A 15,265-nucleotide genomic window follows, 5' to 3' on the forward strand; every position below is an offset into this window, starting at 1 on the left:
TCCAATCAGAGCACAGCCAAGCTCCTTAACCAATCAGAACACACCTCCACCCAATCAGAACACAGCCAAGCTCCCACCCAATCAGCTCAAGCCCCACTGGCAGTTAAAAGGAAGAAACAGCTGCGATCACACACACTACGCCCAGAAGCACGAAGCAGAAGACACCAGCCTGAAGATGACGAATGTGACTTCGTCGAAATGTCGCCAAGAAACTTCTAATCCTACGCGGGAGAAAACCCGAATAACTAAAGACCTATATATATATATATATATACACATACATACATACATACATACATACATACATACATATACATATACATATACATATACATATACATATACATATACATATACATATATAAAATCTCTTTTGCCTTGCAGCCCCCCAAGTAGGGGCGTTAAGCAGGCTCACGTCGTGGCCTGGTGGTTAATATAGCTATTTTGGACTCATTAGTCCTCAGCAGCTAGCCACACCCTTTATGGGATTCGAACCTGGGCAGTCTACATGCTAGACCAGTGGTTCTCAACCTGTGGGTCAGGACCCCATTTGGGGTTGATCGACCATTTCATGGGGGTCGCCAAGCAAGGCTGTCCGCCATTTTTTTTGTCTGCCATTTTTTTGTCTGCCATTTTTTCCCCTTTTCCAGCGGGTGCCTTACCTCCCTTGGGCTGGGCCAGCTGGTGGTCGGCCTGCTCCGGCTCTGCCGCTTGCCAGCTATGCCTCGGCCAGCGCAGGGGTCGGAACCACGCATGCGCGGCGCTCCCGGGCAGGGAAAGCCCTCGACTTATGACCGGTTGGGTAGTCCTCGACTTACGACCGGTTTAGTCCTCGACTTATGACCGGTTGGGGTTGCGGCATTAAAAAGGTTGAGAACCACTGTGCTAGACAGTTGTATTAACCACCAGGCCACTGGTTAATACAACTGCCTAGCATGTAGACTGCCCAGGTTCGAATCCCATAAAGGGTGTGGCTAGCTGATGAGGACTAATGAGTCCGAAATAGCTATACTAGTCTCCCACTTAAATCTTTAACTCTTTGTCACCAAAAAGAAATCTGAATCTGAATATATATATATATATCTTATATATCTATCTATCTACCGTATATAAATAAAAATGTAAATGTTCGTTTGTTCAAAATCTTAAATCTCCGAAGGTTCTTCACCGATTGCTTTGAAATTTTGACACAACGTTGCATTCGAATACGCACGTGTTTTTATATACCTACTATTATATAGATGTCACACCTGTGAGAGGTAAAAACATGCTTTTTTTGAATCTTTCCCAACCTTCTATCGTTTGTCAGAAAAAATAGCCTGGGTATTAAGAACCATTGTATTGCAATATGTTGTGACTCTTTTTAAGGATCTTTTGATCATATTTTAAAACTTAATATACTTTCCTTCCAGGTCGAATACATGAAGCTATGGTAACATCTCTAAATGAGGATAATGAAAGTGTTACTGTAGAATGGATTGAAAATGGTGATACTAAAGGAAAAGAGGTATGTCTTTTTAACCATCTAAATGTTATGAAAAATGAAATTTTTCAAACACAAATACAGTATCATTTTGTAGATATATTAAAGTTGTGTAATATGAATTGCGTTCCATGAAAACTGTAACAGTACGGTTCAATGGTATTATGTATGCTTTTTAAAAATCAGTCTGATGGAAGAAATAATTAAAATTTCATCACCAATTGAATTTGCAGGAAATAGCTTGACCCAATACAGGTGGTCCTTTATTTCTGTTGCTAAGCAACTTTGCCTTTACTTGCCAGAAAGTTGCAAAGGATAGGATATTGCAACAGTCATAAACAAGAGTCAGTTGCCAAGTGCCTGAATTTTGATTACCTGTCCATGGAGATGCTGCATCGGTCATAAGTTTTGAAAATAGTCATAAGTCACACTTTTCAGTGCCGTTGTAACTTTGAACGGTCACTAAATGAACTGCTGTAAATTGAGAACCACTTACCACTTATTAGTATGGTTCTTTTTTGATTATCTGAAATGTCCTTTACTTTTATTCAAGGAAAAAGATCTGGAACCTGTTGGGAAGAAATATAGTTCCCTGTATTAGCAAGATAAATAGTCATTTGTTTGAGTAGAAAAGCACTATATCAATTAAATAAAAAGGAAATAGAGCAGTTAGAGTTATATCAGGCAGTGTTATATCTCTGATGAGACTATGATGATCAAGAATGTGGCAGAAGACAGCAGTATTCCCTAAAAATTCAGAATTGAATTTTTGCTCAGAATTGAGCAAAAGAGGATTAAAGCACTTTCTTTTCTATGTCAGTAAAGAATGTCAGCAATGCATTTTGCCCTAATTTGTTAAGTTCTGCTGTTTTTAGAAAAAATGAAGACCTTTATGCCTCATGATTGAACCAAAATAAAACAAACTTTAATTTTGGTGGCAATATTATATAAGATTTGTTTGTTGAGAAAAGGCAAGTAGATATTTCAATATATTTATTTTAAACTATTTTTTCTTTTAAAAGATTGACTTGGAGAGTATATTTTCGCTTAACCCAGACCTAGCTCCTGAAGAAGATGATCCTAGCCCAGAGACTCCTCCACCTCCCACACCTTCAGCAAAAGTAAATAAAATTGTGAAGGTTGGTAATGTATTATAATATTTATTCAGTTGAAGTCACTGTTCTTCATTGTGCCTATTGGTTTATGATGTTTAGAATTGAAAATTTAACAATGTTCTGCTTTTTTAAAAATAAATGTTAAAAGACAATGAAATAAGATTTCTTTAACTGGACTTGTTACTTTTTTCTTTGTTCAGCCAATGTTCTTTTTACCTAGATGCATTCATTAAAGACAGCTTGTGTGTGGCTGTGTGTGTATGTGTGCAAGAAGTTTTCTGCAGAGAAAAAATATACAAATTTTAAATTAAACATAAAAATAGAGAAAAGTTAATAGCAATGTGAAAAAGAAATAAGGAAAAAAAATTAAAAGTAAATAGAAAACAAAATAAAGGAGTGGCTTCCAATCTTCTTAACAGCAGTTATAAATATTTTACACTTTATTTTCTCTAAGGTTACATCAAAATTTTATTTTCATATATCTACCCTTTCTAATCAAATCCATAAATCATCTTTTTGTTTAATTTTATTTTCTTTCCTTTATTCCAATAATTAAATGTAGTTGATCTTTTTCTAAAAAAACAAGCTACTTTTACCACCACTGCTTGTTTCATCATTTTCACTAATTATCTCTCTGTTATAGGTTTTTCAGAATTTTTCCATTTTTGGGCATCTATTTCTCTTACAATAGTGATTATATATAAAAATAATCTTACATGACTTTTTTCTAGTTGTATGCCTGTGAATCCAAATAAAAAGTTGTAGTTTCAGTTTAAACTTTGAACATGTTTGTATCAGTATATGTATTTGAATCCAAATTTTTTAGTCCATCATGCATGATAAAATGACCCTTCATGTTATTCACATTACCAACATAAATTTGAAGTACCTTTTTGTTTTGTTTTTTTTGTAATATATTTTATTAATTTTTTAACATGATCACCTTAATATTCTGTAAACAATGTGTTGTCTGTGTTTACATTTAAAAAACATTCGCTAACTATTGGTTTCTATGATCTATAATCCACATAACTTTACTTGATTTCCTCTTTTTCCCATAATGTTCTCTTTTACCAATCTTAAGTTAATACAATTCTTATTGTTTTGATAAATAATATTTTTTCTAATATTTCTGCAAATAATAATCACATCAGTATAATATTTCTTTTCTATCTAGTCATTCTGGTTTAATGTCTTCTTAAAGTATTTCCTCTTTGTTTTACTTTCTGTAATTTGGAAGAAAGGCTGGCTCTCTGAGAGACTATTTTCTTTGTCTGGCTGTTTTGAAAGACCTCTTTTCAACTGTAAATTGATTGTATCCAAAAGTGATTAAGAAAGTGAGGCTTTGGTCAAATTTAATGTCCTTTAGCATTGTATGTGCAAGCGCAATGTGTGTGTAAATGTGCCCTTTCTCCCTCGTCCCCCCAACACTCTACTCATGAGACGACCATAAGACTTCCATCCCGCAAATCTCACAAGAAACTGCAATTCGGGATGCAGGTGGATGATCTCCCAGTCAGAAAACACCTTTGTTAGCTATGGCTTCTGTTCACTTTGCAGTGCTGTCTTTGCTACTTCAGACACATCTAGTTCACCATAGAACCTCATCTGGAAGTTCGCCAGCTATGCTTTATAATAAATTACTAAGTGAAAAATATGATCAAGCTGTCCAGGATATTTTACGTCAAAAGTTCATCTATACTGAAACCATTCCAGTCTTGCAGAAGATAGTAGCAATACTCTTTATGTAAAAAGTTGAACAACAGGAAGTAACTTTGATATAGATTATAGTGTCAATGTGTTCATAGCAAATTGTAAGGCTAAACTAAATATTCTATTAAATAAAAATAACCTTATCAGCTAATGAATTCATTGATATGGAGAGTAGATTTTTCATCTTCTCTTTGGTAGGCAAGAGAGAGAGATACTTTCCTGGTCAAGTGCAGGACAAGGATTAAACTCTCCTATTATTGATTGAATTTTATTTGCTACCCATTTGTAACAAAACAACTCTGGGCAGTTTCTATAGCATTAAAACATTAAAAGCCTAACAAATAAATATCTCTAAAATAATAATCCTATAATATTGAACTCCTTTGTGATTGCTATTTACAGTTATAAAATGATTGATACTCATTAATATCTTGTCCTATTTGCATTTAATATAAAATTAATTAATTAATTAATTAATTAATCCGTATTGACCTCTTGTATTGTGCCGGTATTCCAAATACAGCTGCATCATACATACATGAACCCAAAATAATTTGCAAGTTATATATTTTGTCTTTAATTTTTAAAACTTTTACATGGAATTTCACTTCTACAGTCTTCATTATTGTGTTGATAATTTATTTAGTTTAGGGATAGTTTATTTAGTTTTCACTTTTCTGAACTGCTCATCTCTCTCAAAGAGATTATAGTTAGAAAATACTTTATTTTTATGTTTACTGTACTGACATTCAATCTCTGCAATTCTGTTACGCATTTGTCTGAAGCGTAGAGCTCCTTTTGTAGATGGTTATGAGAATAGTTTAGGGACTTCCTAAAATTTATAAGTTTTGCTGACTTGCTATTCCTTTTACCTGCTGAAGGGCTGCAAATCTCCCAACAAGTTTGTTTGGATGTGGATAACAAATTACAGAATGTCTGTCCTTTCTCTAGAATCGAAGGACTGTGGCTCCTTCTAAAATTGAAGCTCCTGCTAGAGACAACAGAGGTAAGTTAGTTTGCATATTTTTTTATTTAATTCCAGGTTAATTGTCCAGCTCTAAAAAAAAATAATCTGTCTGCCTTACTCTTCTGTAAAACTTTGCATGCGAATTTTATTTTCCGTTCCAAGTAATACAATGTAATACATTCCAAGTAATACAGATCCTAATATAATTATAGTTAGTTAGCTGGTTTTTGGTACTTTCCTGGACAGTTTCTGAGGTCATGGAGTGGTAGGCATTGTATTGCAGTGATGGTCTGGTTCCAGTTGGTGTAAAGGGGAGAAGTTGAGCTGAGACCTCTATGGTATTTCACGTGATGTTTTCCCATCTTCTACTTAACATGCACACAAGGATGTTGGAGATTGATTTATTGATATGAGATCAGTTATCAATATGCTGATGTAACCCAATTTTATATTTCCACCCCTAATCAAACAGATGAGGCAGTCTTGTCCTGATTGTCAAAAGTTTATAGGATCTGGATGCACAGAATAAAGCTAGACAAGATCCCAAATTGAGTGATTTTGGTTTTTAGGAAACCATCTGACTCCAGAGGGATTTGCTCTAAGTTCTGGACATTTTCTGAGTAGAAGGTACTACTTAGTCACTCATGCATTGGTCACCTCTTGTTTGGACTGTTGCAATCTATACTACCTGCATTCGAAGACCACTTGGAAACTACAGGTAGTCCTAGACTTATGACTATTTATTTAAAAACTATGCAAAGTTACAATAGCCTTGAAAAAGGTGCTTTATGGCTCGTAAAGCCCTTTTAGCTGCCACAAAACATCATGGCCTCCCCTGCAATCATGTGAATGGGATTTGGGAGCTTGGCAACCTGTTCGCACTTACAGCTGGTTGCCAAGCCCTCTGCGATCACGTGATTGCCAATTGTAATTTTCTCTGCAGGTTTCCCCAGAAAATCAATGGAGAAGACAACAGGGAAGATTGCAGGCTATTGCCACCTGCTGAGAGACTCCCTCTCATTTTATGGGAGAAAGAACTGCTGGCTAAGGGGAACTGAACTCCTCTGGCATGGTGCAGAAACATAGCTCAGATCCTGAAAATCTGGGCCTGATCCTGTAGTCACATGATGTCTTGCTTAACATCATTTTGCCCAACTATTGAAATTCTTGACTCAATTGTGGGTCTAAGTTGAGCACTACATGTACAGCTCCCAAAGATGCTTTTTCATGAGGCAACTGGACTTTCTTGTTTTTCTTTGAAGACATTTCGCTTCTCATTAAGAAGCTTCTTGGATGAGAAGCAAAACGTCTTCAAAGAAAAACAAGAAAGTCCAGATGCCTTGTGAAAAAGCATCTTCGCGATAACTATGACCTGGATGACTGAGAATCTCTATAGATACCTGTAGAGTTAATTTAGAATGCAGTAGTTAGAGTAGCTGTGTGTTTGTCATAATTTCCCCACATAACATTACTTCAACAGCCCTAGTTTGCTTCTAGATGTAATTCAAGGTGCTAGATATCATCTTTAAAATCTGTGTCGCTTGGGGACTGCTGACATTTGGTTATATCTGCTGTTAGATAAGATAAGGCTCACTCTTCATTTCAGGACCTTCAATTGATATTCTCATTCTCATATTCTCTCTCTCTCTCTCTCTCTCTCACTCACACACACACACACAGACACACACACACACACACACACACACACTCTTCAGCCTCTCCAGGCTTACTGGGCTTCAAAACATTAAAACCTGGCTTTTCTAGCAAGCCTTGGGAACAGCTGGTCCCTCTTAGGATATTCTCTTTGAATGTGTTCATTTGTGGCATACAATTGTGAGTTGTTTGTTACTTGCTGGTTTTTATGCTTTTTTTTTAAAAAAAATCTTTTTTATAATAGGATAAGTAAGCTGCACAGAAACAGTTATAATTGGAGTAGACTATAAGTCGAGCAATGAATACTTATTTATTTTTAGAAGTCTCTTGAACAGTTTCAGGAGCACAAGTGGTTTGAGTGAGGGAGGATCTGAAGATCTGGAATGAAAATTTTTATGTAGTACATTCCTGCTTATGATTCTTGCATTTTCCCCCATCTCTATCAGAGGATTAATACTCCTCTGCTTCATTGTTTGGCTGATCACCTCCCATTACTGGTATGAATATTTTTATTGGAATAAGGTGTGTGACTTCCGTAATCTGTAATGCATGAGCTAATATGTAAACAATGGGGCCTAACTGGTTCTTATGGAACATATGAGTAATCTACCATTACATCTTATCTATAACTTTTTAAAGTTATAATGGTGTAATTTGTTTTTGTTGATCGTATTATCACAAGAGAAGATCCACCAGAATAAGTCTACTGGCCCTGAAACTTAAGAGTTCTTATGCAGTTCTGCCAGAGTGACACATGAATTTTACTTCTTACATAAATATTGATAATCATTTGTGAAAGATTAATTCAACTACTGATTTGTTATGTAACCTATTCTTATGTTTTAATTTGTCGCCAAGAAGTATGCTGATTTTTCCCAACTATAATTTGCTTCATGTTTAAACAGTATCAGATTTAATAAAGCAGTATAATTATCATTAATAAGTCACTGAATTATGAAACACTTACACTTATTTCTTTTCCATTTGCGTCATTTTCTTAGTAAATCTTTTTTATAAACACTTTATTTTGATCTTTTCAGTGATTGGTTCTGCACGTGCACGACCTACTCAGCTTCCTGAACAGTCGTCATCTACACAACAGAATGGTAGTGTTTCAGATATATCTCCAGTTCAAGCTGCAAAAAAGGAATTTGGACCCCCTTGTATGTAAACTATGTATCAAGGACTCATTTATTTTAGGCATTACATGTAGACTCTCTTGGATGATTATATAATGCTTAAATAGAGATTTAACTATACCATTATTATATCTTGTAATACGTCATTGTGATTATTTTTCAATAGTCCTGTAAGAATAGACTAAAAATTCTGTTCTAACTAACAGCTGATTTTAAAATCAGCCAGATCTTATATTAGGACAAACCAAGAGAGTAACATGTATTAGTCAGTGACTGTTTCTGTGTTGTCACTTTTCATTTTCCGTTTCCTGCTGGCCTAGGTAAAACAGGTAGACACGCTACCTTCAAGCTGAACTAGCCGTTTAGGTGAGACCTCTAAGTCAAGTAGTCTTAATAGAAGAGAATTCAAGTAGTCTTCCTTGTGGGAAGTGGGGGGCTCTGCTCTCCTTGTTAAGCGGTCATGCTATCCTCTCTTGTTCCTCCAGGACCAGCAAGAATGATTATGACAAAAACAGTATAAAATAAGTATTGAAAACATTTCACTGGAGAGTCCCCTGTTCCTTAGCTAGGCCAACAGATTTGCAAATAAAAATTTATGCTGTATTTGTTAACTATTATGTAACATGCCCATGATAAGATAACTGCTTAATATTACAAAATAAGGGAAGAGAATGGGACTGTGAAAAAAGCACTGGTTAAAGGATTATTTTCAGCCAGGATTGGTTAAGAAAAAAAAATCTCTCTCTGGCCTATGTTAAAGTTCTGTCGCTGGGAGAGCAGCCAGCAGAATTTGCTAGTTTGCAGGTGGTATACAAACTGTGGTGCAGCTGAGTAGCAACCAGATTATATTACTGGCCGGCTATGTGAACATAGCAATTTCTTCATACCATCTCCCACAACTCAAAATGGTTATTTAGAAGATAGTTATATATTAGGAATTTTTAAACCCATTTATATTGAATTAAATTAACATGGACAGTTCTCAGTCTTACTAACTAAAAAACTGAACACTTGAAATACATTGTCTGACAAAAGTTGTCTTTCTTTTTTAAGCACGTAGAAAATCAAATTGTGTGAAAGAAGTTGAAAAATTGCAAGAAAAGCGTGAAAGACGAAGATTACAGCAACAGGAAATTAGAGAGAAACGAGCACAGGTTTTAATTTTTTCATTAATAGTACTTCTGTGTACAGTTCATATTTTTCTAAACATTTAAAAAAAATGCTTTGAATTAAATCCTCTCCAGAATCTTTTTATTCTGTTCCAAGCAGTTTCCATATTCTCTTTTTCACATCATTTTCCATTCCCCTTATTGGGAGGTTAATCTATTTTATAATGCATCTTAATGCAAGAGTCGTACTTCTTGCCATAGTAATTTTTAACTTTTGTCCTTCTATGGCTATATTTTAGTAGATCAGTTTTGACTACCATAAAACAGTCTGTCCCGCATTCACTCTTATAAGCTTCATTAATTTCTCTGTCTTTATCAGTAATTATGATAGTAGTCATACCATTCTTAAATTACTTAATGGTCCTCTATGTTATTCCCACCCATCCCTCATCTCCCTTAGCAGAATAATATGGATCTTATTCATTCAGAATATTAGACATTTTTTCCTAAAATTTTCCAATTGATTATAAATTTCTGTAATGATCATTAATTAGAGAATAATATGCAACTATCAACCACCTATGAATTCCTAGTTCAATATGCATTTATATCAGGAGTCTTCAAACTTGGCCCTTTGATTACTTGTGGACTTAACTCCCAGAATTCCTCAGCCAGCGTGCCTGGCTGAGGAATTCTGGGAGTTGAAGTCCACAAGTCATGAAAGGGCCAAGTTTGAAGACCCCTGATCTATATCATTCTAGATTACACCTATTCATACTAATATGTACTAGCCCTTAATTCTTTCATAATTGTCAGACACAAGCATCCAGAACCATTCATGAACGATCTCAAGCAGAAGTTTCATTATTAGTCAGCCATGATATAAGAATCTCACCAGACTGAACACATTCCTTTGGGATTGGTCAGATAAGGCTTTAGGGATTGTGGGGGAGGTCAGACTTGCAACTTCCTGCAGTGCAAGGACTCTAAGCCAGGCCATCTTTTAACACCTCCCTCCAGTCTAGCTGGAGGTTCCATCCCGATAATTAAATCTTCCCAGCATGTACTCATCAAAATCAGGCTATCTTTGTTCAGATCTATCATAGCCTTCCTCTTTCTGTTAGTTGTACGGAAATTCAACATAGTTGTTTTCTTGCTGTCATTTCACTGTTAAACCATAATTTTAAACATTTTATTCTTTTTCCATTTACTGTGGTCATCATTGTATGGGTTGATAGATAGTGAAGATAATGACTTTTGTTGTTCATCGTGACTTTTTTTATAAAGCTTTTTATTAAAATAAAGAAGGAATAGCAAAGATAATCAGGCTTAGTCCAATCCAAGCACTATTTTCCCTGACAATAATGATGACACCGTTGATCAGTATAATAAAAAATAAATGCTAATAATTTTGCAGTTGTAGCCAAGATGAGCTTTAGCATGCTCCTGTCGTTCGATGCAAGCCAGGATCTCAAGATAGTCTGATAAAGAGGGTTATTTGCAGACCAAATATTTTTATTATTTCCAATATCTCATAATGCAGTGAAGTGATTGATTCTTTAGGAGTTGAATTCAAAACTTCCTTGGCTGGTTTTTGAAAAGTCTTTATGATATAAATTCAGGGTTTTAATGTTGATGACTTTTATACTTTAAATTTTAATTATTGCTGTATAGTTTTATTAACTATTTAGAGCAGGGGTCCCCAACCCCCAGTCCGTGGAACGACACTGGATCGCGGCATGCCAGAAAGCGGGCAGCGCAAACAAGTGAAATCCTATTCGCCAGATGCAGGCAGCACACGAAACCATGCCCCCTCTGGTCCAGGAAACTGGTCCCTGGTGCCCAAAAGGTTGGGGGCTGCTGATTTAGAGCAATGCTTCCCAAACACTTTGTTTCATTACCCAAACCACTTATGAGAAATTCCTTTTTACCCAATGTAGGTAAAAAACTTTAAGGCAATTTAAATATCCCTGGTGTGTTTGGGTAATATGTTTATGTGTTATTATCCCAAAAAAGGGCCACTTATACCCAATTTTAGATAACTTAGGTTTAGGAAGCACTAGTTTAGAGGCTTTAAAAGTTTACAGTGTAATAAATTTGATAATAAAATAAATAGCAATATTTCAGATGCTTGTTTGATCTGAAGATCCATAATCATTCCTTCATTTCACCAAATGATTGAATGTGGGTGGGGAAATGCTACATAACCACCAGGTTCATGAAGTCAAAAAGCTTTTTGGTCACTGGCACTTTTTTTATGAAAAACTGCATTTTTCATTCCCCAGTATTGTTAATACCTAATCTGGCATAGTTGCCATTTAATAAAGCCGTTGTAATTTGTCTTTTCCAGGAAACTTTGGGGATCTGAGTTGACAGTAGGGGTTTCCTCACTCCCACAAAGAATAATCAATTTTTTGAGATATGATTGTTCCTCAGTGTGAGATGAAATATATGATATGAAATGTATATTGTTACGTTATGCTTATGGTACTACATTCTAACATTTTACTACATTGGAATGTATGCTGCTTAGGGTAGGTTTTGCCAGAATCACTTAGGTGGGATCATCATCATTCTAGCCATTGTCTATTCCAACCAATACGGTCTTGAGCTTTCCTTTGCCAGTTGGGCCTGCAATACTTGCTGATGTTGTCTCTTTTGTGGACGCTTTTTATCAAGTGGAATCCATTCTATGACTGCCTTAGCCCACCTGCCATCAGTTCTTCTTGCTATGTGACCAGCCCATTTCCATTTTAATTCTTTTACTCTTTTGATGGCATTGTATATTTTCGTTTGTTCTCTAATCTATGTGCAGGTCTTTCTATCTTGTCTTATGATGCCGAGCATGTATTTTTCCATGGCTCTTTGTGCCGTAGCTTTCGTATTGATTGTGAGATTAGTCATAATCCCATGTTTTGCTGGCATGTGTTAGAGCAGGTAGCACACATGAAGTGGGATAGATGTTGTAAAAATGTGGTGACTGAATGAATATATAAATAAAAATAAAGCCTGACCAATAAATTTTATTATTCCTACAGTAGTGGCCAAAATTGTGGAAACCTTTTGGGAAAAGTGTATTTTTGAGGTTTGATGGCTAATAACACCACTTTTTTTGGGAGTAGTACCATAAAATTATATATCAATGGAAAGATAATTTAATCAAGAATGTAATGCAACAAAGATTGTTCAATTATCTGTACTGTATTCTATGAAAAGTTATAGCCAAATAACCAGAAAAAGGAAGCACAATTTGCTTAGGTTGATATCAGATAGCTTTCCTTCATCTGATTGTAGCCAATGAGCATGAGTGTTTAGAGAGCCAATCAGGTGTCATCTTGTCTTAGGTTGATATCAGGTAGCTTTCCTTCATCTGATTGTAGCCAATGAGCATGAGTGTTTAGAGAGCCAATCAGGTGTCATCTTGTTTTGGCAATGAGCCAATCAGATCACGGTAGGATTCAGTTATTGATGTCATGTACTGAAGCTGAGAGGAGGACATTTGTCAGTGTGTTATGTGGTCGCTATCAAGTTGGTTGGGGTTTTTTGTGTTCTTTCATTTAGTGAGCTTGTAAAACATAATAAAATTAAAGTAATGGTGCAAAGAGTTGACTGGTCGCCCAGAAAGCGATGTAAAATAGTATTATTAAGTGAAGAAGGCTATAGTTATAAAGAAATTAGAAGAAAAATTGGTGGAAACTTAACCAAAGGTGGCATTTCTACTGTACACTTTTCCCAAAAGGTTTCCACAATTTTGGCCACTACTGTACACTCTTTCCAGAGTAATAATAGGTAACCATATGCACAACATGGAGCTATCCACTTGCATCATTACCCCATCTACTGCCAAAAATGTTGATTGCAACAGGCACCAAAAGTTTGTTCATTTTGCATTACACATTATTAAACATATATTTGAATTGCGAATTGGATCTAATTTCTCATATAAAAATTTGAGAAGAAAAATGGATATTTACAAGCCTATTATCTCCAGGATTCTCTTGTAATATTTATCATAATTATTTGTTACAGTGGCATGAACAATATGCTTTTAGTAATAATTTTTTTCTCTTAGGATGTAGATGCCACAAATCCAAATTATGAAATCATGTATATGATCAAAGATTTCAGAGGAAGTTTGGATTATAGACCACTAACAACTGCAGATCCTGTAAGTTTTGTTATTATGTAATCATTAAAAGAAGTTTTACATACATGTTGAATAATAATAATAATATGGTCAACAGGGAATAAGTTGTGAAATTGGAATAGTATTTAAACAAATGTTCACTTTTAGTGATTTCTTTCCTAACAAATCTGAGAACTGAATCTTAAATAATAAACTTTAACATTTCATTTCAAAGAGATAATTCATGTTATTATTATTTTTTACTGTTTGAGAGTTTTCTTCAATTGACTTCTTTAAGAAAATTTGCAGTAATGTTTTGCCCTTAACTCTGAAATTAACTTTACGCTTAAGTTATTAGAAAGTTTTACCTTTCTTCAATTCACACACATCTAGGTTTAGGAACCAGTTCAGATATTACTTTAAGATGTTTTTGTGTCTCGTTGGTGTTTACCTGCTATGAGGGGGGAATTGGCAAATCTCAGCCATGGGAACCTGTGCTTACAGAAGAGCTTAACTGTACATTTGAGATTAGGATAATTAAATAGAGAATATAAAATCATGTCTCTCTTAAGAAATGTTTCTGTATTAGAGATAAAACTAACTTATCACATCTTTGTTTTGGAGCTGTAGTTTTTACAGCAATATGAATAATAAAATATGTCACTCATTCACCATTGTTGGATCAGGTATTCAAATTGTCCAAAAGAATCAGCCTAAACCACATGGAATGTTTTACCTTGAAAACCTATAGGAACCTGTAACTAATTTAAACATATTTCACTGTGGAATGTTATGTATACATAACAATGATTTTTAGATCATCGGTATTTTTAAAAGTAGACAATTATATAACCTTATATACGATTGCTTGAATATCTTTCTCTTTGAGTTTTAATTTCAGGTACAGTTTTGACTTACTCATTTCATTTCCATTTTGTTTCTTTTTTTGTAAAACAAAAAGATTGATGAGCACAGGATATGTGTATGTGTTCGAAAACGACCACTCAATAAAAAAGGTATGGCTCATTTTAACATATAGATTTTAAATGGGATCATAAGATAGTTTTCAAATGTGTATAATTTTGAATCCATATACACAGCTGAACTTTTATTTTAGAACGTGTAAATAAGTTTTAAGTTGTTACATTTTAAGTTTCTTCTTTCAACCCAGCCTTTTTGAAGTGTAAATAGTTAAAATTAGTTTAGAGATGAGGTAATCAAAATTTTATAGAATCAGAATGTAATAATTGTAGCCATAGAAATGCATTTGGTCAATTTTTTAAAGTTAATGAAAATATACATTTGAAATCTGAAACTGGTAACTGGACTTTTTTTTATTTGCCCACCATATTAGAACGAGAAAGAACATATCTTAGATCTCAGATAAGTGATGGGGTAGCTCAAATTGTAATCTGTAGAAAAGCTGAATTATGGTATTAGAAAATGGAAATTATTTTGGAATTGTTTATATTGTGAAATGAAAAAAATGTTTTTTAAGAAAGGAGAAATTTGAAGGTGGGAGGGAAAATTTTTTGTTAATAGCCTTATAAGAAAACAAGTTTTATTAACTCTTTTAAAATTGTAATCAAAATAGATGACAAACTAAAATTGTATTTACTGTACCTGAAACTTTTGAATCTAAGCTACTAATAACAGAGAATATGTTTTGCTGGTTTATCAGTTCTGGAATGTGTATGTATGAACAAGTTAATGGGCTGTGCTTTTGAAGGATTTTGGACTGGGTTTAGGAAACTTTTATTGGTTAAATATAGAAATGCTTATTCTGTAACAAGTTGTATAGAGTTCAATGGCTATTTTGCCAGGAAAATATACTTAGAACTTTAGTCTGTCCATTGAACAGCAGCACACTGTGTACACAATTATTAGGCAAGTTGTATTTTGGAGGATTAATTTTCTTTTTTTTTTTTTAACAAATTTTATTGGTTTTTTAGTTTCTTAA

The 15,265-nt window shown here is 34.5% G+C and overlaps 1 protein-coding gene across 2 annotated transcripts in view; it reads left to right on the plus strand.

The window, feature by feature from the left end:
• Positions 1-15,265, plus strand: part of KIF2A (kinesin family member 2A) — a 51,139-nt gene that overhangs the window by 14,078 nt on the left and 21,796 nt on the right. Inside the window, exons 2-8 of one of the 2 annotated variants that reach the window (XM_015818745.1) lie at positions 1,413-1,507; positions 2,506-2,622; positions 5,263-5,317; positions 7,972-8,094; positions 9,124-9,224; positions 13,252-13,347; positions 14,267-14,321. In XM_015818745.1, the coding sequence (XP_015674231.1) occupies positions 1,413-1,507; positions 2,506-2,622; positions 5,263-5,317; positions 7,972-8,094; positions 9,124-9,224; positions 13,252-13,347; positions 14,267-14,321 (642 nt within the window). The remainder of the gene's footprint in view (positions 1-1,412; positions 1,508-2,505; positions 2,623-5,262; positions 5,318-7,971; positions 8,095-9,123; positions 9,225-13,251; positions 13,348-14,266; positions 14,322-15,265) is intronic. The other variant, XM_015818747.1, reaches the window with a different exon arrangement.

Source organism: Protobothrops mucrosquamatus, unplaced genomic scaffold, assembly GCF_001527695.2.
Source record: "Protobothrops mucrosquamatus isolate PMUCROS unplaced genomic scaffold, P.Mucros_1.0 scaffold784, whole genome shotgun sequence".
Classification (NCBI taxonomy): domain Eukaryota; kingdom Metazoa; phylum Chordata; class Lepidosauria; order Squamata; family Viperidae; genus Protobothrops; species Protobothrops mucrosquamatus.